Source organism: Lemur catta, chromosome 1 (assembly GCF_020740605.2).
Source record: "Lemur catta isolate mLemCat1 chromosome 1, mLemCat1.pri, whole genome shotgun sequence".
Classification (NCBI taxonomy): Eukaryota; Metazoa; Chordata; class Mammalia; order Primates; family Lemuridae; genus Lemur; species Lemur catta.
In genome coordinates this window covers 275,693,373-275,720,245 of record NC_059128.1, presented here as the reverse complement: position 1 = coordinate 275,720,245, position 26,873 = coordinate 275,693,373, and the positions used below count along the sequence as shown (strand labels likewise).

Here is a 26,873-nt window from a genome sequence, read left to right as displayed (position 1 = left end):
ACAAAAGCTGCTAACCCCTGTGCTCATGTGGGCAGCCCCTAGAGCTCTACACAGAGCCTCCTCAGCTTCACAAAGTCGGCCTGTACATGCTGAGGCCGGCAGCAACTGCTGGTGGCGACTGCTGGACCCCACCGCAGACACAGGTCACCCAAACGTTCCAGGGAAAACAGAAGACTCTCTGTCTCTCGCCCCAAAGCGCTGGTAACACACACCTCCACAGCGAAAGTTGGAAAAAGGATTTTCCACACAAGGAAATAAAAGTTTGGTGGCTTTAATAAAGGCATTCTTTTTTTCATTAATGGGCTTGTTTTTCTGATTTCTCAATATTCTGACCCTTCCTTTTTCACTTTTGCTCCCTGTTACTGTTCTTTAGTTCATATTTGGCCATTTAAGATAGGATCCTTGGCAGTCAATACGTTTCCCAGTGATTCCTCAACGTAAAAGTCACTTTCTTGAAAATGGATCCAAATTTTGAAGTAACATTCAAAATGCTTAAGAAACTTTAGAAACATGAACTCTGGCTGAACTTGATACTGCAGCATAAAATATAAAGGAGACGGGAGAGACTGAGGCTTGCCCTGCCCTGCCCTGCACTAAGGTGGCTGCGAGGCGGCTTCGGGGGTGCAATGAAACCCAGAGACGTGATGGTGGATGTGCAGAGGTTTCTCATCAGTTTCCCCTTCTCAGGGGACACTTAACAGAGGGCACTGGCCATTCCCAGGCCAGAATTTTAAAAGATACCTACTGGGGAAGCTGAGGTGGGAAGATTGCTTGAGCTCCAGGCAACGTAGCAAGAACCCATCTCAAAAAAAAAAAAAAAAATCTATCCAAAATGATAATCTATTTAATCTGGTTTACAGTTTACTTTAAATTTGATTATGTTCAATCCAGTATTAACAAGAGGCTCACTAATGTATGTAAATAGCTTCTGCCAGAATTTCAAATGCTAACGTCCTCCCACACCCCTCCACAATGCCAACAATCTTTCCTGATATTTCTATACCTAAGTTGTTCTAACATGGATGTAATAAATACCAACTAAGATCAGAATTCAACTATTCACTGCCCAATTTGAAGTATACATACAGTTCATTTGTGACCTATTTATCAAGCCTCAAGTGTCAAGGCGTCTGTACGTATTTCAAACCTAAACATCCCGGGAGGAGGGATGGGTAAATGCATACCTAATGGGTACCATGCACACTAACTGGGTGACGGGCACACTTATAACTTTGACTTAAACTGTACGAAAGCATATTATGTAACCAAAATGTGTGTACCCCCATAATATTCTGAAATAAAAAACAATTAAACATTCCTCCACACTGCAGTTTGATGAGAACGCTCTGAGCTTTGTTCTAAAAGCTTCACACATATGATCGCATAATTCTTATAATAATTTCCTACCTCAAGGGGTGGTTCTTATACCCACTTTACAGACAAGGAAGTGAAGGCATGACTAGAATCATACGGTTGCTAGCTGGGAGAGCCAGACACAAACTCTAGCCTGCCAGTGAGCCTGGATTAGATATAAGACACTGAAGTTTTATTTTTCATGGGGGGTAGATAATTTGCTTTTTACTATACTGACTGCATATATTGCCTTGTTCTCCTAACAGTGGATAAAAAAATCATTAAAGTAATGAGAATGTATAGAAAACTCTGCTAATAATTGTTTTCATGGTAATAGCAAAACTTAGATGCAGTAAAATGCTGGATTTGTTTAGTGAGGATGAGGTTTTATAGTTACTAAAAAAAAATGTTCACTTTTAAAATTCCTCTTGAAAAAGGAATATTATTACAGTGAATCTGAAATACCATTAAAACTTAATCCTTTGCTGGGTGCAGTGGCTTATGCCTGTAATTCTAACACTTTGGGAGGCTGAGATGGGAGGACTGCTCGAGCCCAGGAGTTTGAGAACAGCCTGAGCAAGAGTGAGACCCTGTCTCTACAAAAAACAGAAAAATTAGCTGGGTGTCACAGTGTGTACCTGTAGCCCCAGCCACTCTCAAGGAAGCTACGGCAGGAGGATGGCTTAGGCCCAGGAGTTTGAGGCTGTAGTGAGCTATGATGACACCACTGCACTCTAGCCTGGGTGACAAAACAAGACTCTGTCTCAAAACAAAATACCTTAATCCTTGCTGTCTCCATTAAAACAACTGTTTTAATAATTCCATTTTTTATTAGGCAAAGTTTCTAAGGAATGCAACAGTCTCATTATGGGAAGCAGATTAAATAAAACATCCATCCTCATATAATTTATTTAAGGAAGCCATAAAAAATTCCTATACAATTGGTTAGTATGACATCTGCTAACCATAAACACTGTCCAGACCTCTGCATGGAGAGACTGTCTAATTCAGGTAGTAGCACTCCTCAATTTGTGCTGTGATATTGACTGTGTTCAAAGTAGAAAAGACACGAGATTTTTACCATTAGGGCCTGAATTAGGTAGGTTTTGCTTATTTGACATCTATATAATATTTAGGATTGTGCTGCAAAGTAGAGATAGGGAAAGAAAGCAATTATTTATGTAACAAATACTCATAACGAAATTTGTATGCCTAAATAATCTAGTTTGGTTATTTACATGGAACATAGAAACTGAGCTTCTGTTTCATTTGGGATGGTACAGATGGCACTCATGTTACTAGGAGATCTCTACTGTGGGGTTAGCTTTAAAAAAAAATACTTATCTAGACAAAACTGGACTATAGTAGGGGAAGTAATGGCCATAATTTAGCTATAGAGAGGCTCAGAAAACTCAATCCTCAGTGAATTGACTCTTTCAAAAGTCAAAGGGCTCATGATTAAATATAATTAGTAAATTCAGTTTCTGATGATCAATAAACCTAATAGCATCTTGTAAGTCTCCACAAAGAACTTTGAGTTTGTAAAGAGCAAAACTTTCATTTTACCTTAGAGTTTACTGATTATAAATTAATGTAGTCTATTTTAAAATGAAATCCAATGTCATCTCAAACTTTTACTGTTTGTATCACACAATGTTCTCGATTCTTCTGAAGAACGTAATACGACTCAGGCCCTCACCTTCTCCCGAAACGACTGGCTTGGCTGCTGGGGAAGCTACTCTCTTTAGGCTGGCAGGACTTTCTGAAGAACCAGAATCCATGCTGCAAGAAGGAAAAAAAAAGAGTATTTTAACTTTTATCTTAAAAGAAAATAGTACAAATGACATTTAGTTTTGTTAAAACTGCTTAACTTTTAAAACTTTGAACAATCCATAGCTGAAATAGTTGTACTTCGGTAAGTTAAAGACACATAAAAGGTGCTACAGAGGCACACAGCTCAGCTCACATTCTTGTTTTTCAACACTTCGCTGTGCTGGACACACAGCCTGTGGTCTATTTGACTGAGAGATGCTTGTCTAATATTTTTGCTATTTTTATCTTCTTAAAGCTCATAATTTATTTTGAGTATCTATATGGTTGGAATAATTAAACCACCACCTTGTTATGGCTTCATGTTATAAGACCCTAATGAAAAAGATAATTCATTCTTCCAATTATTGCCCCAAATGCTCTGGGCTTCTAAGTATTCACATAAATCTGGTACAATCCTGGGTACTAAGGATAAAAAGAGTCATGATCTCCAACCAATACACAAGAATGTTCCAGGTCTCAGAGTAAAATTCTTTCTCACATAAAGCAATGAAAAACAAGATGTCTACGTTTCCACAAGGGGAGAAAAAACAACCACTTATCTGTAGGAGGATCCCTTTTCGTATTTCATATACTCTAACTTTTACAGTTAAAAGATCCAGAAGATAAAATAACTCTGAAACTCCTATTGGTGAGTTTCAACTAGTGCAAACAATAATTCAACACTCAATACTGTTTTCATTGAATAGAAGCAGATAAATACAAAAATACCTTGTAGATTTCCTTATGGGCCCTGAAATGAGTTTCACGTAAGACTTGGGGAACCAACCCTTCTGACCTTGAACTTCTCCAAACCACCACATGTCTTGCTGTTCCAGGACGGTGATGACATCATTTTTGTTAAAATTTAAATGGTTGTCTTTTTTGGCTCTCCAAGGATACAGGGCTTGCGCTTGTAGCCCCTCCACCTTTTCACCCTTGTGTGGAATGACATAAAGGACCTCTCATTACATTGTGGTTTGTGAGCAATCAAGGCAGACGTGAGCACTAGCACCTTCTCTCCATCGAGCACATGCACAGCCACAAAGGGCCCTGTGTCAGCACGGCATGAGTGCTAGACACTTCACTGTTTCTCAATAGTTGTTTGTGTCTAAAAGTGGGGGCATAAACCTTCCAGCCTATTCACAAAGTCACCGTCTAGTCATCTAGAACTCTCTATTTAAAAAAGCTAGGAGGTCATATTTATTCTGTCGCACCTGGCTGTGCGCCTTTTATATTTTGGTTCTATTTTCACTCTCAAGTTGCCCAGGACAACTGCCCATTTCTGATCTCTTCTGGATTTTGAGTGGAGGGTTAGCCCCGGAGCAGAAATTTATGCAATTTCATGAGATAATTAACTGATATTTTGGTTTATGTGAACACAGGAAAATAGGCCCTGGCCCGGATTGCGCTTTAGTTCCTTTTTACAGAAGCAGGGGTTTGGTTCACATAAATTCATTGTAATTACCATTTGTTGTATATTTATGTGCAAGCCGCCGTGAGATTACAAAGATAAAAAAAATTGTCTCTGCCTCCCCAAAATAATTTAGGGTAAAGCAATTTATTATAAAGCACTATAAAAATGGACAGAATGATATTATTAGAAAGCAACTCACAAGTACTGGGGAAGAAAGAGATAAAAACAACCAAGTATACCACCTGGCAGAATGAAATATGCTAAAAAGAAGTTCCAACTATTCACTTCGGGAACAAAGAGAGAAAGGGGGTGAATTCCAGGGGTCAGGGAAAATTTCACAGAGGGGGCAGCATTTGAGTCGGGCCTTGAAGAATGAGGATTTTGACAGCTAGGGCTTTGGAGGAAGGGCGCTCCGGGCTGAGGGCACAGCAGGGGCAAAGGCCTCAAGGTGGAGCATCTCAAGGGGTCCGGGAAGAAGAGCAGAGTCCGGGGCTGCGTGTGGCCTAGTCTCAGGGAGGGGTGCAGCACGAGATGATGCTGGAAAGGCAGGGTGAGGCATTTATTATCTTTTCCAAAAATATAGCATAAAACCATTAGAGTATCTTGAAGCATACACTAAAAAATAAAATGTCAGCTTTCAGTTGTATATATAATTGGACAAGAAAAAAGGATAATACCCAAAAAGAGTTAATTGAGAACCAATTTGTACCTCTTTGTTATTTTTATATTGACATTAAATTATGACTATGTCTGATAAATGGAGCGTTTACAACAGGTCAAACAGTTTCAGCGTCTATGTTGATAAATTCTAAATCCTGGACTTTGCGGGTTCGCACCTTCTTAAATAAACATACAACATCCCTATTTCCTTCCATTTAGCTGGACACTCCTTCAAGTGCCTCAGAAGTGAGGCGGTTTCTCTGGATTTCAAACACCCCCAGGATGGTACGTTTGTGAACTTCCATTTATCCCTTTCCCAGTGAACCTTACACCCTCACCGCTGCTGACCCCACAGTCCTACTGCACTGTCCAGTCCTCTCAGCCACCTCCACAGATCTTTCTGCCAACAATGGACCCCAGGGTCAGCCATTTCAACCGTGCCCCCTGGTGGTTCCAAACCTCTCCCACTGGGAAATCTCCCCCGTGCCCTGTGCACCTGTTCACATGGATGGGCCCCGACGACCCCAGCCTGGGTCAGACAGAACACGCACTCTAGGTGTGAGTGCCAGGTCTGCCTCTTACTAATTTTGTGACCTTGACAATTGTTTAATCTTTCTAAGCCTCAGTTTTCACATCTGTAAAACAGAGATGATACTTTCGTCAAAAAGTTGTTAAGAAAGTTTCATAGATCTATGCATAGTATTGCTATGATAGTAACAATAATAGCAGTGGGTTATATATTACTGTATCATCCCTAGTCCCTAGCTGTGAAGCATTGCTAGAGAAAGCTGAGACTCTGCAATGATCAATTATAGACCCAGGTGACAACCCTTCACTCCTCTTTGTCAGACTGCTGATCTGCCCACTCCTGGCTTTCAAACCCCTCCTATCCTCTGCAGGCCTCGGGGCTCACGGAGAACGCTGCTGTCACGCGGCCCACCCCGAACTTTCTCCACTTTGTCTTCTCCAATCTCTCTTCACACTTCCACACCCAGATGAAAAAGAACCCCTGTTCTTTTCTGTGCTTTTAAAATTGTGTCCACCCCACACCAAATGCATCCTCTAACACTTCACTTTTCAATCTCCACCTCCACTAACAACACGGTTGGCTAGTGCCTTGCCCAGGGGCCCTCCGCTCTGCTCCTTCTCTTTCCACCTTCTCACCACTCATGTCCTTTTACAACCCTTGCAGTCTGGCTTCATCCTACTCCTTCCTAGGTCACAAAGCAGCCCTACTGCCGCACTGAATGGTCTCTTCTTTGCCTGACCACAGCAATGTCCCCCGCACCCTATCACAGAGCCACCATGACTGAGCTTGTGACATGTGCTAAGTGCTAAGCTGGGACAGATGCAAAGGAAAGTGACGCTTCCTGCTAAGTAGCTCCTCCTCCTCTCCCGGGCCACAGAACACACACATCTGTGGACTTGCTATTTCCCCCCCGATATTGTCTCTCCTTGGACAACCTCCCGCATTTCCTTAGACAGGAGTATGTCCTGTACGGGAATGGCTCCATCTACAAGCCCAGTCTTGCCCTCTCTTCCACCTGCAGATCCATGTCCCAATAGCCCGCCAGACAGACTACCTGGACGTCTCGCTTTCACCTTCAACTCAACGCATCCAAAACCCAACTCTTCCCTCTAACTAAAATCCATTTCTCTTTCTGCCTTCCTCGTTTTCCTTGAAGGTGGACCTGTTTTCTCTGCCCTAGCCCTTGTGTCTTTCCTTCGGCTCCCACAAGCTGTGACTCTGCCGTCTTCACTCTCCCCTGCAGGCTCTCCCAGGTGCTCTCTGCTTCCACTTCCACCAGCACCTCCTGCTCGGTGAACTTCACTCAGCTGAGTCCAGGCCCTCCCCCACTCTCTCCTGGACGACAGCAGCAGCCTCCTGCCCAGCGTCCTGCCCTGGGCCCTCCACTACAATCTGCCTGTGCTTCCTCTGTGTTCCCAGATCGGAAACAGTCCTGCACTCCCACTACCTCCCAGATGGGCGTTTGCTATTTGGCTTGATTGATTATTTATAGAAATTCCATTCCTTTATCTTCATTGCATTAAGCAAAAGAGAAATATTCAGAATAACCACCTTTATCCTTTCTTCCTTAGCAGGGCATTTCAGAGCTTCCCATTAACCTTCAATTGGTCTGTCTTTTCTGATAAATACTCAATGGTCTAGCCAAATGGAGTGACCTATGATTTTCCTTAAACTCTGATTTTCTGCCTTAAAGCTTCTCCCCTCCCAGCACTTTTTGTCTGATATGTCAGTCTTCTCCATTTTCCAGTAAGATCTTACCCGTTGGTCAAGATGCAGCTCAAATGCCACTTCTGAAGTGAAGCTTCCCTGACCAACCCAGGCAGAAGGGTACCCCCCTCTGCACTATGGCCATTCACTGCAGTTTTCAGGCTCCGGAACCAGACCCTGCACTGCCAGCCAACCCCGACACTCACGACAAGGCCAACTCCTAGGTGACACTGCCAACAAGCACTTGCTGAAGTTGTTGGCCCCAGACAGCATGCTAAGTCTTCCCGCTCCCGCTGGCTGCCTTTACCTGGCCCAGCACAGGAGACGGGGAGGAGCCGGTGGCCGTGGCTGGGGTGAAGGCCGACCTCTGCCTTAACTGGCCGGCACCCGGAACAGTGAGAGAGGGCTGGGCCGCCCACGCATCCCAGTTATCCGTTTCCGGTTTCTCATTCGTGCTGGTGGGCCACCTGCAGGGAAAAGCACAGCACCATAAATAGCAAGCACTTCCTAACACGCCAGCTTTTCACTCACAGCCCAAAAAAAACCCAAGATAGCAATTTAAGAGCCTGGGCACCACACATCCAGTACATGTGTGTGGCTCTCACAGTTAAAGAACGAGGAGAAGAAAGCACTGGGCTTAGATTCAAGTCTGAGCTCTACACGCTAGCGACATGGGTAAAATGGGAACAACATTCTGCCACTTATGGTTAGTCGTGACAGTCACGTGAACTCTAAAGCACCAGAGAAACATGCTCATGACCATTGTCATAATTTGTAATAACAATAGCTAAATGAGAAAAAAGAAATAAATTATATGCCAAATATGAAAACGTGCCAGCTTGGCAGCTGCAGCTTCTCAACACCATTTCTCTGTCCCGTTCATCCTGCAGTGAGCACCCAGTCGTGTGCCCAGACACCATGGTAATGACAAGTGGCACCCTTACAGCAACCAGTTGCCCCAATCTCAAGAATGGCTCTAACTTTGTGATTTTATAATTTTCGACAAACACATCTTCATGAATGCAGATATAAATGCAATTTACTTTTGACATCATTATAAGACATAAACAAATTTGAAAATCAATATAATTCCTTTGTTAGACCACACATCCTGATTTCTGGGTTAGAAAATAGTTTGCCCATAATTATAACAGGAAAACTGCACACCATACATTTATTGAGGAAGAGAGTCATACTGACTTGATCCATGGCAAAAATAAATCCTGAAAACCATGGCATTAGCCTTCTATTTTAGCCTAAGCTTTAGTTTAAAAAGTCAAAACTTTTAATCAAGATGAAAAGAGGAAGGGAAGCGGGTGTGGCGGTGGCACCTGTAATCCCAGCTACTAGGGAGGCTGAGGCAGCAGGAACACTTGGGCCTGGGAGTTCCAGACCTCCTGGGCAACATAGTGAGACACCCCCACCATGACCTCTGCCATGTCTCTAAAAAAATTAAAAAAAGAAAACAAAATCAAAAGAGGAAGGAAGAGCTTCAACTTGGAAGTCATGCTAATGCTAATGGAAGGCTTTTTTTTTTTTTAGCAGAGATTGGATAGGAAGGACCCTCTTTAGCACCTTCAACCTTTTATATGAAAACAAAAGTATGAAAAACTTGCTATTCCTTACATCCTTCCCTCCACTTCCTCCTGCCCTGGGTCATTATTCTCCTTTCTTCCCTCTATTTGTTCCATCTAATCTTTCTCCAGCCATACGTCTTGACTGCTTGCCTTCGATTTGTTTCTTTTGAAAGATGATTAGACTTGAAAAAAAATTTAAAACACCTCTTATTCAAATCACTCTTACTCGTACCCTAGTATAAAATAACTTCAGACACCTGCACATCTAGGTCATGGCCCTATCACTGAAGGTCTGGACAGCGCTTTCATCTGTCATTACAAACCTCTGCTCACACACTGTGTTCACAGCGCCGTTTCCCCGTTTCCTGAGGAACCAGGGCACAGCACTAACACAGCCAAGGGCATACACCTTTTCACTCCCCTGTACATTTGTACAAGACCAATGAAAGCTGAAAGCTTTAAAGGAAACAGATTTCTATCTTATTCAAAACCACATGACTGCATTCAATTTCTGCTTCTGCCCAGCAAAAAAAGTTGCTATTTGCATGCAGGAAATGACTCTGAATATTTGCTGACTGACATGAATGTCAAAACAGATTATTAGGAAACAGTATTTCTCCATTTCTTCTACATGAATGAAAGGTACCAATAAACTACTGAACAAAACAGGATAACAGGCTTTATTTTGTACTAAGGTAAACCACTGTTGGGCCATGATATCACTAAATCCAGTTCAGAGACTGTAATCCCCAATTTGTCAGCAGGAGAAAGATAATGAAAATAAGGCCGCTCCCTTGTATGGAGGGGCAACCCAAGACTATAGATACATTTAGTGAAAGAACAAAAGATTACTAAATTGGGATTTGAAAAATTATCAGAAAAAGCATGGCTACACATACGTGGAGCTGAAGTCAGCCCAGTTGTTGGGGGTCGTGGAGGGCTCTGGCGAAGTCACGGCCAAAGGAACAGGGGTCTCACGCAAAGCCAGTTTGGGGGCAGGGGCAGATGTCAGATCAGTCACTGGTTTGACTGGAGCAGGAACCTCGTTTTCTGGGATTTTCTCTGCATAGTTTGCAGGGAACCAGCCTGTCTTTCCCTTTAGTTCTCCTCCAAGCCATCCGGGTTCTCCAGTTTGGCTTTCATCCACCTGTGGGAAAGTTGTAACTTTAAGTGCAACTCAGTCAACCCTGAATATACCCAACACCCTACCGCAACAAAGCCCTAAGCCTCTGCTCCCTTCAGACTGACACACGGCATAGAAATGTCTTCATTTTGTCTGGAAAAATGGTCTCTAAACATTAAGTCTGGAAACATGGCAAGCACTATGATTCAAGTTCTGACTCTTTGTATTTTTTTATGCTCTACCCTTCCCCCCGCCATAACAACAGCAGTTAAGACAAAGTGCCTGAAATCTTTGGGCACATGGTTTAAATTTTTAGAGCTCTTTTGAATTGGAAAGTGACCTGACAGGCTTCATCACTCAGGAAGCCATGTAATTATTAAAAACAATTTGACTTAGGTTTATTATCTAAAGTTGAAAGCAAAGGGTGCAATCAATGTAAATTCAGTACTCTAAAAACCTCCAATAACTAAGTAGTAGTTATTCAGCACAGGGACAAGGAAGATAAAAAATACAGCCTTAGTAATCATTTCCAGGGGAAGCAAAGCTGACTGCTGTGTTTAGCCAAAGAGCTCCAGAGATACATGATGAGAAAATTAAGGAAGTGATTATTTACAGCAATAATCAATTTTATTAAGGTGCTATAGTTTTCTTTTGCACAAATTGAACTTTAATATTCACAAAATTATACATGAGAATATAGAATTTTGCTGTTTAAAAATCTCAGGGCTATTTATTACACCAAGTGCTTTTAATATTTGCATTTTAATTTCGACTCAAAAGGATCATTCAAAATGGCCAAAATGATTCTACTTATCTTTACAAGTAACCCCCACTATTTTAGGAGCAACAGGAGAATGACATTGGAGGGCCAACACATGCATTATTAAAAAAAATTATTTTTATTACTGTAAGTCAAATAAGGTCTATCAGAGATCTTATCTAATTTTTACCCTTTCATATACCGCCTAAAGAGGTAAGACATTGAACACTTCATTGGACATTAACATTGCCGTTTAGAAATCACAGAAATGAGTGGGTAGGGTTTTAAGCAACAATGATTTTAGAAAATCTAGCAAAAATACCACTTGTCTAATCTTTTCAAGTACTCAGTAAAAAATAAAGCAAAAAACTATTAAACAAACCAAATATCTATCTGTATTCAGTGCAGAGTGAGTAATAGGGTGTAATTCTTATTAGCTCATTTGAATAAAAAATGCTTGAGATAGGGGAGGAGAAAATAGAATGCAAGGCTTACTTCTTAAGTTCTGCACGTTATTAATATTTACAAAATACTCAGCAAGTAGGGGATGTCTGCTTGCTGCTCCACTTTAGGGAATCTTTATTTTCATGGATAAAAGCAATTTTGAAAGCTGAGAATTCTCCAAGCAACCAAAAAGGAGCTTCCTCAGATAAAGCACAATACTACTTCCAAAGGTTCAGTTTTTTGCTTCACACATCCCTCATCAGTGCTCACACTTACACCCATGTGAACACATTAGTCACTTTTCAGCCAACTCCCCCGCATTGTTTTGCTCTTACTGTCCTTTATTCTGGGCAGTCCCAACTGTTTCTGTAGATGAGGATTTAGGATAACATTTTTCCACTTGGATCTTCTTTTATGCTAAACTCAAACGGCCAGATACCTTTCATTCCTTGTTTGTTTAATGGGGATATCAAGGCACACTGTAGCTTTGCAGCTGCTCTGCACTGGAAACATAGCTGGTTCTATCTGAGCCAGGTTGTGCCAGGGCCTCCCCCACTTCTCAGCAGGTTCAACAGCCAAGCTCAGCTCCCTCTATTCTAGGACCAAAGGTGATGTCTGGCAGACTGATTAGGAGCTTGAGCCAAATGCTCAATAACTTAACATTAGGAGTACAAAGTGTAATGATCAAAAATAGAGCTCTGCAACTAGACTGCCTCAATTTAAATACTAGTTCTACCATTTATTAACTGGTTGACTTTGGGCAAATTTAATATCTTGGTGCCTCAGTTTCTTCATCTATAAAATGGGGATAATAACTGTCTTGGAGTTATTGGGGATAGTGACTGTCTTACAGTGATGCTCATTGTGAGGACTGATAAATATGTAGACCACTGCCTGGCACAGCAGAAGTGTTTAATGATAGACTTGTTTAAGCCATCTCTCCTGTTGTCCAGCCCTGACTTTGTGCTGTTGTTCTCGTATTTGGGCTTTTATCTTGTTCTAAAAGCCCGTTCTCTACTTTACCCTTGTTCTAGGCAACAATCTCTGTTAGCTTCTCTGTACAGGATTCCCTGATATAGGAGCCTGCCTGCTGTTACCCTGGGCTCTCTGGGTTTACCTTCCTGCCGTAGCAATCTTTCAGGAGTTCAAGTCAATCCCTGACTACTGCCTGTCTGGAACTCCTAGGTCTGCCCAATTTGGACGGCTTCAAATGTCAGCTGCTTTACTCAATTATGTCCTATGATCCACTGTCAACCTCATGAGATACAAGGACATGTGGAATGTGATCTGAAGCCCTGAGGAAATGTCCCACCCTATGGGCAGGGCTAGCCTCCACCCTAGTTAACCGGTTACACCCAGCCTGTCCCCAGATAGGACAGAAAGTGCTGCACCACTGCCGGTGCTCTGTATAATTAGAAGTGGGGGAGGGGGCCACCTCAGCCTCTTCTCTCTCTCTGCAAACAAGAGCTTCCCCAATCCTTAAGGACAACAATGAAATCAGTATTTCACTTTTACTCAAGGAAATTCACTGGTCTCAACAACAGCCCAAACAAGAGTCTTAATTAGTTTAATTTATTCGTACAGGGATCCATTAATTTTAATTAATTATTACATTTTAATTTTAAGGTTCAGAGGATATAACAGAAACTCACTCTTAACATCTAAATTAAATTAACCATTTGGAAAAAGCACAAAGGTCAACATAGGAAAAGGAGAAACACTTATTCCTGGATTTGGGAACTTTTAGCCAGAATGCCAATCCAATCTTAGAAAACATGAGTATAGTAGACCAAGAAGTTAGGCACACAAACTTCTTTGCAACATGGCTGGCTAGAATATGGACTTTTACATAAACTACATTCACTCACTAGTGGCTATCAAGGGGGGATTTTATTAGTAACAGTTTATTTTTAATACAATTTCATTTAACTAGGTCCACTGCAACATCCCAAACTATTTGGGGTAGTTCTAGTGGAACATCATTAAAGTGAAGTACAAACCCCAATATTGCTTACATTTCTGGGACTATGTTACAGAGCTTGTCTACAAAATGTTAGTAATTATAAACTGTATACTACAGGTCACTGACGCAACAGTAAAATGTACATAGCAGCTATTTAGGTTCAAGTTCATTTGGCTAAAGCCTGATAATATTATGCCTCTTTGCTCAATGTTTATATTCTCAATGGCTGCCATCTTCATTAGGTAGTATTAATATTCCTAAAACTTCTGAATGTCACAAAGGAGGGAAACAGATTCCATCTTCCCTCACAGAGTATGACAAATTGGGAAAGTGAACAGCTTCAAACTGTGCACACAGACCGACTGCTCATGGCTGCATGAGATGGGCTGTGGAGTACGGGTAGCAGCATGTGTTTCACGGATGTGCCAGTTTTGAAATACAAGGTTTCCTCCCAAACTCCTAGATGAGGATATTAAAATTCTTTTCTAAAGCTCTAACTTAGAGGTCCGCAAATTTGTCCTCTATTGCAACTTCTCAAGTCTGCCATTGTAGCACAAAAGCCTGGCTGTGTTCCAATAAAACTTGATTATAAAACAAGCAGTGAGTGGGCCAGACTTGACCCACCCCTGTATTCATATATTCATACTGGTCCCTCAAAACAGCAGTCATATTATGGCTAATCGTTACTAAAAGAGCTGAGTTCACATGTTAAATTTATGGAAATCTAAGGAAGGTAGATGAAAAAGGTATTGTTGACTACATTTAAAAAAAAAACCAAACTGTCCATCAAGAGAAGAAAAGGAAAAAGAATAAGTTCAAACTCTGTTACAAGAGTAACACTAAGAAGACAAACAATTTCCAGAATGAATTGATTAGCTGATGCCGTGAGCTATGAGGAGGCCACTGCACTCTGTCCTGGGAGACAGAACAATATCCTGTTTCAAAATAAATAAATAAAAATAAACAAACAAATAAATAAAATGAGGTATTATTTTCTAGAAATGATTTAGGATTAGCCCTGACAGGAAAAGGAGATTAGGTTAGATGAATGGTTCCTGAACCTGACTCCTTAACAGAACTACCTGGAGAGATTTTTGAATACTGTGTAAGGATTAAGAGTTCCCAGAATCTCTGGGGGTGAGCCTAGGCATGATTATCTTTTTGAAGTTCCCTAAGCAATTCAGATGCACTCAGTCCTGCACCAGCCCAAGGGCAAGCATTTAGATGGTCAGCCTGTGTTCTTAAGATAAACCTCAACAGAACAGCAGTGAGTAGAGGTCTTCTCGTTTCTTCTGCTCTTCCAATACTTATGGGTGTCAAATTTGATTTATTCACCTTCCAAGTGTTAGGACCTCCAGATAGGGAAAGAGGCCATATATTTTCACAGCATTAAAGCCTTAGCAATCAAGGTCAAACTCAACAAAAAAGCTTCCATTTACAAGTCTTGGCTGGGCATGGTGGGGCTCACACTTGTAATTCTACCACTTTGGGAGGAGGGAGGATCTCTTGAGCCCAGGAGTTTGAGACCAGCCTGAGCAACATAGCAAGACCTTGTCTCTATTTAATTAAATTTTTAAAAAAAGAAAAGAAAGAAAGAAATTTTTAAAAAGTAGTACTCTTCCCTGAGGACATCAGTTCACACTGATTCCTTTCCTCTTTTAAATTCCTAGCAAAGTTAATGGATATTCATTGAGAACTTTATCACATACATTGGCTTTTTAACGTATTTCTCTTGATTTTTCTAAAAAGATTTTAACATATAATGGCAGACATCATCTTATATTTCTTTGTGTTATCAACATTTAGAATAGGACTATATACAAGATATCACATTAAATTTTTGTTAACCATGAAAAAATATATTTTTGGAGAAAACTGGGCTAATAATCAAGTTTTTCTAAAAGCCAAATATTTTTAAGGATCCCGCCCCCAAGACTGCCTATATTAAAAAAAGGAACAATGCTGGTTTTCTAAAAATCTAACATATAGTTATCTCTTTTTCAAAGAAGTCTGAAAGAAATCTGAGAATCTGATGATTACTGTGCCCACAAAAGTAAAAGTGAACCCCTGATTATTCAACCAGGAGAGACTGACAGTAATGTTCCACTACACATTTTTCATGCTCAGGCTTCTTCATTGCAACTCCATGAAATTAAAAAAAAAAAAAAAAAAACCTGTTGCCATTCATTACATGTCATTTTTAATCTTTTTGCACTGACTGCTATCCTCACAAAGATAATACAGTTGAATGGCACCTGCAGTGTCACAATGCATGTTGTAGTGCAAAACAAAGGCACTGCTAACCCTTCGACAGGCCAACAAATTATGCCTCGCAGTACATTCCACATTTCATTACATATTTGGGATATCTGAGAGAAAGTAAACACTGCTTCAGTCCTGGGTGGACATTCTCTGCTATACTTGCCCTTGAAGTTGGATTTATTTTTATTGCTTTATTAAAAATTACAAATGTGATATATTTATAAATATGAAAATAATATAGAAGTACATAAAATTCAACAGGAAAGCCTCCTCTTTACTGCCCCTTGGTAGCCACTGTGAACAGTTCAATGTATATATTTCAAGACTTTACACATATATAAACACTCACATACATACACAGACAGTTTTATTTCTGGCCAAAATGTAATTACACCGCACATATTGCTTCTGCTTTTTAATTGGAGATCTTATTTGTATATATAAATCTATATAACTTTTTAAGCTGTACCATAATTTATTTAAACCATCCCTTTACTAATGGACATTGGGCTGTTTTCTTTTTTATGCTTTCACCAATAATACTGCAATGAACATCCGTGTGCACATATATTTGTGCATGTGCCCAAAATGGGCCTAGAGGAGGAAGAAAACAGAATTCCTGGGTCAAGGGGAATGAGGATTTTAAATGTGAATGGGCATTGCCAAACTGCCTTAACCAATTTATACAACGGTGCTGATATATGTATACTGTATCCACTTCCCTATACTTTTGACAAAGCTGGACATTATCAAACTTTAAACTTGCTCATTTGATAGAGGAACAATGCTGTCTTGTTTTTTTAACTTGCATTTTCCTGATCATCCATGAAGTTAAGCATCTTTTCATTTATTTTTTAAATCACTTACTTTTTACTTTTTTTCATCTGTGAATGCTCCTTCCTACTCTATCCCAACATGTCTGAGGGTATGGGTCTTTTTCAAAGTAACTACTTGCAATCTTTATGTAATATGGCTAGTAACCCTTGGTTTTTATGTAGTTTCCAAAATAGAAATTTTAATTTTTGCATACTGTAAGATCTATTTTTTTTTTTTTTTGCCTTTTATGGCTTCTGGTTTTAATAGCTTAGAAAGGCCTTTCTTTGCCAGAAAATTATTTCAATATTCTCCTTTAAAAAAAAATATTTTCAGAATTTTATCTTTCAAGTTTAATCTACTTGGAACTCTTCTTATCCATGGCCTGAGATGGAGACTTGACCTAATCACTTGCCAAATACAGAGCCTTTGAGTTAGTCCTTTTTTAAAAAAATTTTTTATATATATATATATATATATATATATTTTTAAGGCTAGTCAGAGTTAGGCCTAAATGGAGCATAGCAAATAGAAACTCAGTACACAAACTGAGAAGATTTACAACTTTCTTTTATTCTTTTAAAAAGAACAACCTACTACATAGCCTCAAAACATATTTTTACTGCCACGACAACACCCAAAGATATGTGTAATCACATGGAATTGAGGTGACTTAAAAGAACAAAACATTTAATAAGATGCAGACTTCCTGACAGTTAGGACTTACCCATTCCCCTTTAACCTCCACCAGGAAAGCAAAGGTTTGAAAGCAAGGCAAAATATATATTTAATGAAATGCTTTATTCTCACAGCACATCTAAACTCTACTCATCGAAACAAGATGCTGGTTAACTAGCCAATTTGAGGAAAAGGATTCAATATCACTTAATTGGACTAAGATTACAGGGGCAGGCCCGAATATGTTCCAGAAAAAGAGCAATACTTTCTCACTGAAATATAGATCACCTGAAACATTTCCTTATTATAACATTTCATAATATTTCCCCATTTTAAGTTAAGAGCATTACTTTTCTGCACCTTGTGCTACAAAATCCAGTTTCAAAAAACATTAGGCTTTTTTTTTACAGTGTCAAAAAAATTTTGTAATGAGGTCCTCACTGATGTCACCTTGTATTTTCAGAAATTTTAGATTCCCGCTACTGCATGGTTATTTATATATTTTATAATTAAGCTGCTTTAAAAGACATGCTATTTCAAATATGAGGCAGTATGAGTAAAGAGGCTTCAGGCCATTACGAACCACGGTGCAGGAAACGGGAGATGGTAAAAGTCAGAAGAAAGTGGACTAACACTGCGGCTGGCTCGAGTCACTGTTCACGTGCACAGAGCGGTGTGTCCAAACTTAAGAGAATCCAACAGTTCTTTCTATAAAGACTGAGTGAGGCTGGCACCCAGCACGCTCCAGGCATTCAGTAACTGTGTGCTGAATGAAGGCATGGAGTATACTTGAAGAGGTTTTTGTTACTGTTAAGGTGATTTTGACTATTAAAGATTTGGGACCTTTGGTCTCGATTCTTCCAGCCCATGGTAATTACAGAGGAAGCAGCTCTCAGAAAAAAAGGTGAGAGGGACTGATTTCTCTGAGTGCCGAACACATTGTTCTTTCTATGTATTTTGGCCCATATATTCTACACAAAGAGATATGATGTGTACATGCAAGACGAATGCATGAATAATAGTATAATGACCCAACCAACACTTTATACTTCAAAGACATATAGTCCTTGTATGAGAAAGAGGTTTATCTCAATTCTTAACTTTCATAGTTCTTTAAAAATTCTAAATCATTCCCATCTTCAAAAAAAACACTAGGGGTAACACAAAGTTTTACCAATCCTAAGATTCTTATTCTTAAATGAATAACTAGATAAAGTAACTATTGTTTTCTCTTAGAAAATAATTTAGGTCAACCACATCGCTTTATATTCTTTTTTAAAATGGTTCCTATAGCTTTAGTCACCATCCTAAGATTATTATTATAGTTAAAGGCAATAAATTACAACAAAGCAAAATCCTGAACTTTTTAATCTTTTAATTTACAGAGTAGGAAAGCAGATTACCTGTATTTAATTCATTGCTTTTTAAATAATTCAAAGTTCACATAATTGAAGAAAAAAAAGATGCTTTGACTCAAAGATAAAAAGTTATTGGCAATTATGAGAATGATGATAGAATATTTTGCAGTTAAAACTATTTCTTAAAGACTCATAATATATATTATGTATTATATACTCACAGTATATATAAGTAGCAACCTAAACTTCAAAATTACCATTTATACAAAAATACGGTAAGAACACATCATCTTTACTGATTCTGTTTTAAATTGATGTGAGGATACATTTTTTAAATATTCTGATAGAAAATGAAGAAGATTAAGTTTATATTATACTTCAGAAATCTAGGTGCTGGATTATTGGGTTTCATGATCACTGATAATTTCACAATTGTCAAATAAGAGCAAAAAAGAGGACAGATGCCAATCATCCACAGAAATGACACTCTCACTGGAGTCTTTCTTACCATGACTATGTCTCCCGGCTGGATAGTGATTTCATCATGACTTCTGGATTCAAAGGGGTAGAGCGCTCGGTAATACACCACTTTTACATTGTCCTGTGCGGAAATGGTTAGTGGACCCTTTTCTGTTTACAAAAAGGGTGGAGATGGGGAGAAGGAACAAAAATAAATCATTACAGGGAACACAAATGTATGACAACAAGCCAAACAACTGACATCTCCTCTATTGCCTACCTTAACATCAGAACTATTTCCATCCATCCAGGGATTTCTGAAACACACACTGAATGCCAAAAGAGAGCCAAATCTGACGTCAACAACTCAAACCCATCAGAGAGTTCATTAGCAGACTCTCTCTAAACAAAGGTCATTCCAAGGCTGAGTGCAGTCAGGCTGCCTAAAGGTCCCTTGTCTCTGCCTCTTGGCTTGGGTTCTAGCATACACATCTGCAAAGCATCAACACCCTCCTCCCTCCCCACTCAGAATGCTGAGCACAATGTAGCAGTGAGGATATGACCCCAAATGTGAATCAGCCAAGGAGAAAACTTATTTGGAAAGGGACAGAGCAGCACAACTTTCCATACTAAAAGACATGGAAATGCTGATGTTTTAGGCACTTAACATGGTCATATAAAACATAAGTGCTGATTTCACCAAGAGCAGTTAATACTGAAAATCTCCGGTGAAGTCAGTCTTCCCTACGTTTTTTAGGGAAAAACATGAGCCTAAGTATGGATCCTAGATGGAAATTATTTAGGTTTTAAACAAAATAAAGATTTTAAAGATGTTTTCAAGCACAGGATATTTTGGATTCTAGTTAACAATAACTAATAATAGCCCTCTCTAAGCTTTTTTACCCAAGAGCTACAAGTATTTTGAGACATATCTATTTATCTGAAAAGCAGTGAGGGAGACATATTATCTCCATGTAATCTTGAATTGTATGATATATAACACAAAATTTACCACTGACCAAAGTGGAAAAAATAAACGCTCATTTTACTATTTTTTTCTTTCTTTCTTTCTTTTTTTTTTTTTTTGAGACAGTCTCACTCCGTTGAGTAGAGTACCATGGCATCAGCCTAGCTCACAGTGCACCTGGCCTAAACCCTCATTTTACACTAGGAGGAAGCCCAAGGAACTTAAATTAATTGCCTAACATCAAGTAATAACGTAGTTATTTTCAGATTAAAAAAAAAAACATGGCTGGGCATGGTGGCTCACGCCTGTAATCCTAGCACTCTGGGAGGCCAAGGTGGGAGGATCGCTTGAGGTCAGGAGTTTAAGACCAACCCGAGCAAGAGCAAGACCCCTATCTCTACTAAAAATAGAAAAATTAGCTGGGCGTGTTGGTGACATGTGCCTATAATCCCAGCTACTTAGGAGGCTGAGGCAGGAGAATCGCTTGAGCCCAGGAGTTTGAGGTTGCTGTGAGCAAGGCTTATGCCACGGCACTCTAGCCCAGGTGACAGAGCGAGATTCCGTCTCAAATAAATAAATAAAATAGAAAAAAAAAGCTATCAAAAAACAAATTTGTCCCTCCTATGACACGGTCGCTATTGTGCAGGCCTGATGACTTGTCAGTCTTTGCCCCCGGACTGCATGCAACTGCAGGCAGAATGGTGCCTGGCCCACCTCGGCACCTCACTTCCATGCCTGCCCACTGTGCAGGCGGAGAAAGAGTAAACCTTTATGGAATAGCTTGAAAGTGTTTTTCTTTCTGTATGCCACAGCACTAAAAAACGCACGCTGGCGATAACATTCTTAAAAATTGATATAATTTACCACACAAAGAAAAAGTGATCACTTTTTTTTTTCAGCTGAGTATTATTTGCAAAGCTGCACAATATTAAGCAACCACACAAGAACTTTAAAAATACACGCTACCTTGCATCCGATATAAGGGATAGCTTTCTCAAGCTATTGCAATGAGATTGATCTTTCATGTATCTTTTTTTTTTAAAAAAGAGGCAAATTATGTTCAAAGGGCACAATACCATCACACTTTTCAAAAGGTGAAAAACAACGGTTTTCTGCAGAGTGGACTGGAGACAGTGAATGCCACATGTTGTAGGCAAGGGGGAAACCTGCTGCCTCCTGTTGTAGAAACAGCTCAGAAATTCCCGGGGGAAAATAAACCAGAGAAGCAGCAGGTTCTTTTTGCAGCATAGGTTAAGAGCTCGATGTGGAATATAGGTATATGAATGGGGTTTGCTAATGGAACTTCATGCCAGTTTTGTTAACGCTGTAGAGGACTCCTGGATGCCACAGTAGTGGGGGCTGCAGGTCGGCATCGGTGGTGGAAGAATTAAACAGATCTCGAATAATCCTGGGGTGTGAAGAGCTGCCCTGCCTCAAATCAGAGACTGACGTTCTGGTCTGTTAATGCAGTCAAGCGAGGGTCTGATTAGATGTGGGCATTTCTTAAGAGGATCTGGGAGAGAAGATGGCTTATTTTTTAGAATTATTTCTGGGTTCTAATACCTGCGATGGACCAGGGTGCTTGGACAGCCGGCTTAGCTGGTTCCTGGTGTTGATGGAAAAGCCGACCCAGCTTGTCTTGCACTTCCTGTTTGCCTTTTTCCTCACCATCCTTCTTTTTGATGCTCTCTTCCCTTTTCTGTCTTTCCTCATCATGTAGTTTTCTTGGCCTCTGATGCTCCTCATCCTGCTGCACGTGCTCCAGCCACTGCCTGTCCCTCTCCTGAGTGCGTCTGCCAACAAACAGGCTTGATTACAGCAAGGAAGCAACTCTAATTCAGCACCAGTGTCGCTTCTTTTCACGGAAAGCTCCAGCTAGTCAATGGGATGATAAACATCAAGGGAATATTGTTCTTCAGATGGAGCAACTGAATCAACGAAACAAAGGCCTTTGGGGGCTCCAACTCCAAGCAAGAGGAAACCACAAGATTTAGGAGAACACAGAAAGAAAATTTCTGATGTATTTTATAAAGTGGTTGCAAGAATAAGAAAAATACTTCTTAATGTCAAAACTGGTATTAAACTGCAAAAAGCAAACAAAAAAGCCATAAAACATACACAAACATAACTTCTGTGAAAATAAAGTATGCCCAACACTGCAAACAAAATATTGTTTAAATAAGTCCGTGATCAATCAGATCATTGAAATTCCTCCCCAGATAAAGGTGCAGCACATTTACATGAACACGTTACTCCCCAAACTTGAAGTTGAAAGCAATAGATTATTTTACTGCCTTCAACTATTGTGTTTTTGTTTTTCAAAATAGCTAACACAAATAGATAACTGCAATTCCATCTAGGACTTGAAAAATATTATGGCCTCAACCTGAAAAGACTGGGAATGATTTTTCTCTCATTCCATAATACTTTATAAAATCAGAAAATATTTCAAGTCAAACTAATGTGTAGTAACAAATGATAATAACAACTAGCTCTCCATATTATTACCTCCTTTAATCTTCACACCAGGTAGATAGGCCCTATTATTATCCCCATTTTATAGATGAGGCAGCTGAGGCAGAGAGTAAATGACTGGCCCAAGTCACTCACACAGCCATATGTGCCTGTGGTTCAAACCCAGGGAGCCTGGTCCCAGGGCCTTTACCCTGAACTGCTATCCTGTGACATAGTCAATGCACAGAGGTCATCGGATGGAATTAAGAAACTGCCACAAGAACATAATGGAAACAAATTATACTTTTATTCTCCATTGTCAAAAAAATCATATTTATTTCTACTCTGTATGAGTGAAAATTTTTAATGCAAAATTTTTTAAGACTTAAATCTTAAACATTGTACTTATAATTTTTAAAATTTCTTTTTAGAAAACATAAAAACTCACCATTTTTGGAAGGGTAGGGATGTTCATAACAAAAAAACCATTACAAAAATTACTTTAAATTTTCTGCCAATAAAGGTCACCATTTGTATGTATAAGCATCTAATTTATGAAGTTAAATTTGGGGTGCTATTTACCTATGTAATTGGAATATGTATTATATATCATATTTGCATTGTTATTTTATGTATTATGATATTTTATGTTTATTTCTACTTTGTAGGAACATAAGAGGTCATGATGTGCAGTATAGTGTGAATAATAAAAGTAGTTTATAAACTCTGAAGGTAAGAAAAGGATGGAGTTGTAGTTAGTCAACACATCCAAGGAAGTAATCCTTAGTCCCACCCTCAAGAAAACCATAAAATAGTCCTCGAAATTGGCTTGAGACCCCAGCCACCTCCCCACTGACATTGAAAACAAAAATATAAATAAAGAAACAAACAGATACATTCAAAGGACTGTATATACCCCTAACAAAGCATGCGCAGCTCTAGGCAGTTTAAATGAACTCAGCCCACTACCATCAACGCCTTGCCTCAAGTATCTGTTTCTTCATCTTTTTAGCCTAATTCCAATCAGCAATTTTTATAATTTATAGCATATCATTGGGACATTTTGTCACTTTTGTTTTTTGGAGTCTAAAATTAACAGAAAATTTAAAAGTAAATACCCAATAACAAAATCAGACACAACATAAGTTAAAAAACTTCTATAATTGACTATAGAAAGTTACATGTAAAAATAAAAAACACAAACATTCAAACAAAAACAGACAAAAATGTGTTTGTATCCTAAGCAGCAGTGGAAAATTTTCCCCTTTTGTATTCACGTTTAATTTGTGTTTGAAGAAAAGAAGAAAGAAGATGGACGGGCAGACTCTGGGCCTGCTGGAGAAGCCCTTGTGGGGAGCTAGGCCAGCAGCCTGGATTTCAAACCAGGCTCTGACCACCACTGTTGTTAAAAGGCTGTGAACTGGAAACGTATTTCGGTCATTAGCATGCAAATGAGCATGCCAAGTGTCCCAATTTCCCTGTATAATTCCATTTATCTACATAGTAGGAGCTTGGGAGAGCTCTGGGAACTAATCAAAAACTTCAGGCGGTACTTATATATGCAAAGATTTATACATATGTGTGTTTGTGCTTGCGTACACGTGCACACACACAACACACTTTCAAAGACGGGAGGCTCTTTCTGGTGCAGTAACTACTTGAAGAAGCCAGGCAAAGAATAGTAAATCCTGAAAGTTCCTTCCAGATGGGTCCACAATCTGCTGAAAAGACTCACCTTTGGGCTTCTTCTTTTTGTTTTTCTAATTCTATGATCTTTCGCTCTTGTTCTTTCTGTTTCAGTCGTTCAGCCTCTATGGACTTTTGCTTCTGGAGTTGCTGCTTATTATGGATTTCTCTTAGTTCCTATAAATAATTGAGAAACAGTTCATGTAATGACATGAGGTGACAGGCATTTCAACTGTTTATCAGCATGCAACATTTCATAGCGGGGAAGTTTGGGACACTTAGGAGACAACATTTCAGAGTTGGAAAACGTCCACTTGGAAAACTAAAATCACTCTCCATTTTGACATGACTGATTTCCAAGGGCTGCTCAAGATGACATTCTAGAGAACCATAACGCAATATCCCATTTTCCATGGTTTGCTCTAGAAGAAATTTGCTAGTAAAGGGCAGGAGAGGAGCAATACTGCTAAAGGCTCTGTGATAATAATGGAATGTAACCAGTTTTTAGATATGGCGATGACCATGAGTAAAACCTCAAGGTTCTGATAATCTATCAACACCAGCCTCTACTGGCTCTGAAAAGAAACACACCTCGCCACACACTCCCTCCATCAAACCTCACCTTCTCATTATGATACGCTGCCTGAGAACAAATGGACACCTCTTTGCTCCATGACCTTGATTCTTCCCCCCAGGGTCTATTTTTCTTTAAATCATACCTCTTCCAGAGCATCTCCTCTAATAAATCCATATGAATTTGCCAACTGCCCCAAACTAAACCAGCAATCAGGTTGAAAGTAAAAAACTATAATTTGATGATGACTACATTGGACCCAAGTTTCTCACTTGATACTAGCTGCAGGAGTATCTGTAATTTCCTTAGCAGGCTACTGAAAATAAAATGTATTCTATGACACTTAAAGAACTTTAAACACCCAAAAGCATGAAAAACAAGGAAACACCTACTGAGGAGGAAACTCTCTGATTCCACAAGAATCGAGTGGTCACTAACAGACTGAGTCACCAAAACTCCTCTCACTTGGGTCAACAATAAGTAGTTGAGTCAAAGTGCCCAGTACAGGCAAGAGTGTATTTCCAGTTGACTTCTTGGTCTAATTAGGGCTGGTCCTCCCAGTGGGCAGCCCAGGTCTCTATGGGGAGATTTAAGGACTAAGGCCTCCCCTGCCTTCTATCACCTTGCTCATTGGCAAATCACCAGATATGCAAGCTTCTTCCAGGCTCTAAATTCCTATCTTTAGATTCATTCAGAGATTGAACAACAAAGGTAGAGGGATTGCCTGTAGGTCAGTGTTGAAATGTACTTCTTATTAGAAAAAAGCCCTAAGGGTTAGGCTAACCTTTTCCTACTAATGAGACCATGCCCAGGTTAAAGTCAAACTGCATATACAAGTATTTTCTAAACTGTAAGTGATCACTGAGAGGCCCTAAAAGAAACAATGAGATACAAGAAAAAGTTTAACTGGTGATTAGGGGGTTAGGGGAGGAAGGTATTTTGTGGGGTACATTGGAGGGAAGGGAAGGAAGAGCATCAGTGGGGAACACAGTAGATGATGCTGGGAATATCCAAGCAGGACATAGCAGGAAGAAGTGACTTTTTAAGGCACAAATTAGTGGACTATTCCCTGGGCATGTGGGTTCTAAATCAGGAAGGGCACTTGGGGCAATAGCTTAGCCAGGGGGGGAGTGGAGGGGGCAGAAAACGCCAAGAATGAAGATTAGAAAGTAGTGACAAAGCCTCACTCTGACGACAGTTTAAAGTTCTAACAGAGCAGAAAATCAACACCAGGGAAAAAAAATTCCACCTTTCATTACCTTTCTCACTGCCATACCGTCAGATGTAAAACTTAATTTTAATGTGTAAAAAAAATCAGTAGTATTGGTTTTCAGGGTAATTTGGAATCAAGAATAAATAGTAGTCACTAATAACATGAATGAAAAATCTTGCTAATATTTCAGATTTGATATTTCAGAGACAAATGGAATAACAGGCCAGTTACTGTAACAGTATAATCTGCACTCTGGGTTCACATACATATCTCGACATGAAATGGAGAACTGCAGTGGAAAGATACTAAATCAAACTCTAAGTGTCCTAAGAGATGGACCAGAGTCCCAAAAGCCAGCACCACAGACAGGGACAGCCTAGGCATTAGCCCAGTGGCAGAGACCCTTTAAAAGGAAGGGTAGAAAGAGACTGATTTATATTTTTTCCTATTTTCAAATTTCATTTTCAATACCATCAAATGCTTAAACAGGTTCAGAAAGCATAATAATTTCTGGCAAAAGACTATAATTAAAAGATACAGAACTGAGCTAGTAATGTGTTAGGAGGCAACACAAAGTAAATTCGAAGAATCTACCAAAAACATGCCGATGAGACAGATTCAAAAACAATTCTTAAGTGTATCAAATACATGAAGAAGATACTTAAAAATTAAAACACATTTATTTTCGAATGTAGCAGCTTTATAGGATGGGTTGAACCAATCTTTGTAACTAAGCTGCAGCTTCAAATGCCTCCAAGGATAGAGCTTGCAGGAACCGTAAAATAACAGATGTCAAATAAGGTAACAGAAGGCTGTGGCATCATAAGATCCAGATTTCAATCCTGCAAAGTTTTTCTATCATTTCCTTTATCCAAGTCAAACACTGCTGAGATACACAATCAATTGCAAGGACATCAAGATGTTGCAGGCAGGCATCCTGGTCTTTTTCTGTTTTCTTGGACTTGAGTTTAAGATGGTATGAACAAAAATAAGCAAAACATGGATGATTTGTAAGTTGATAAACTTTTAAAAAGTTGAACATCTGAGAAGGCAATGTACAGAATGAA

General features: G+C 39.5%; 1 protein-coding gene across 6 annotated transcripts in view; it reads right to left on the bottom strand.

Moving 5' to 3' along the window:
• Positions 1-26,873, bottom strand: part of ITSN1 (intersectin 1) — a 194,690-nt gene that overhangs the window by 50,664 nt on the left and 117,153 nt on the right. For all 6 annotated transcript variants that reach the window (XM_045540588.1, XM_045540589.1, XM_045540590.1 and 3 more), the window contains exons 17-23: positions 24,069-24,196; positions 21,443-21,672; positions 18,962-19,083; positions 9,952-10,199; positions 7,783-7,942; positions 3,895-4,100; positions 3,053-3,135 (exon numbers count right to left, since the gene is read on the bottom strand). In XM_045540588.1, coding sequence (XP_045396544.1) covers positions 3,053-3,135; positions 3,895-4,100; positions 7,783-7,942; positions 9,952-10,199; positions 18,962-19,083; positions 21,443-21,672; positions 24,069-24,196 — 1,177 coding nt within the window. The remainder of the gene's footprint in view (positions 1-3,052; positions 3,136-3,894; positions 4,101-7,782; positions 7,943-9,951; positions 10,200-18,961; positions 19,084-21,442; positions 21,673-24,068; positions 24,197-26,873) is intronic.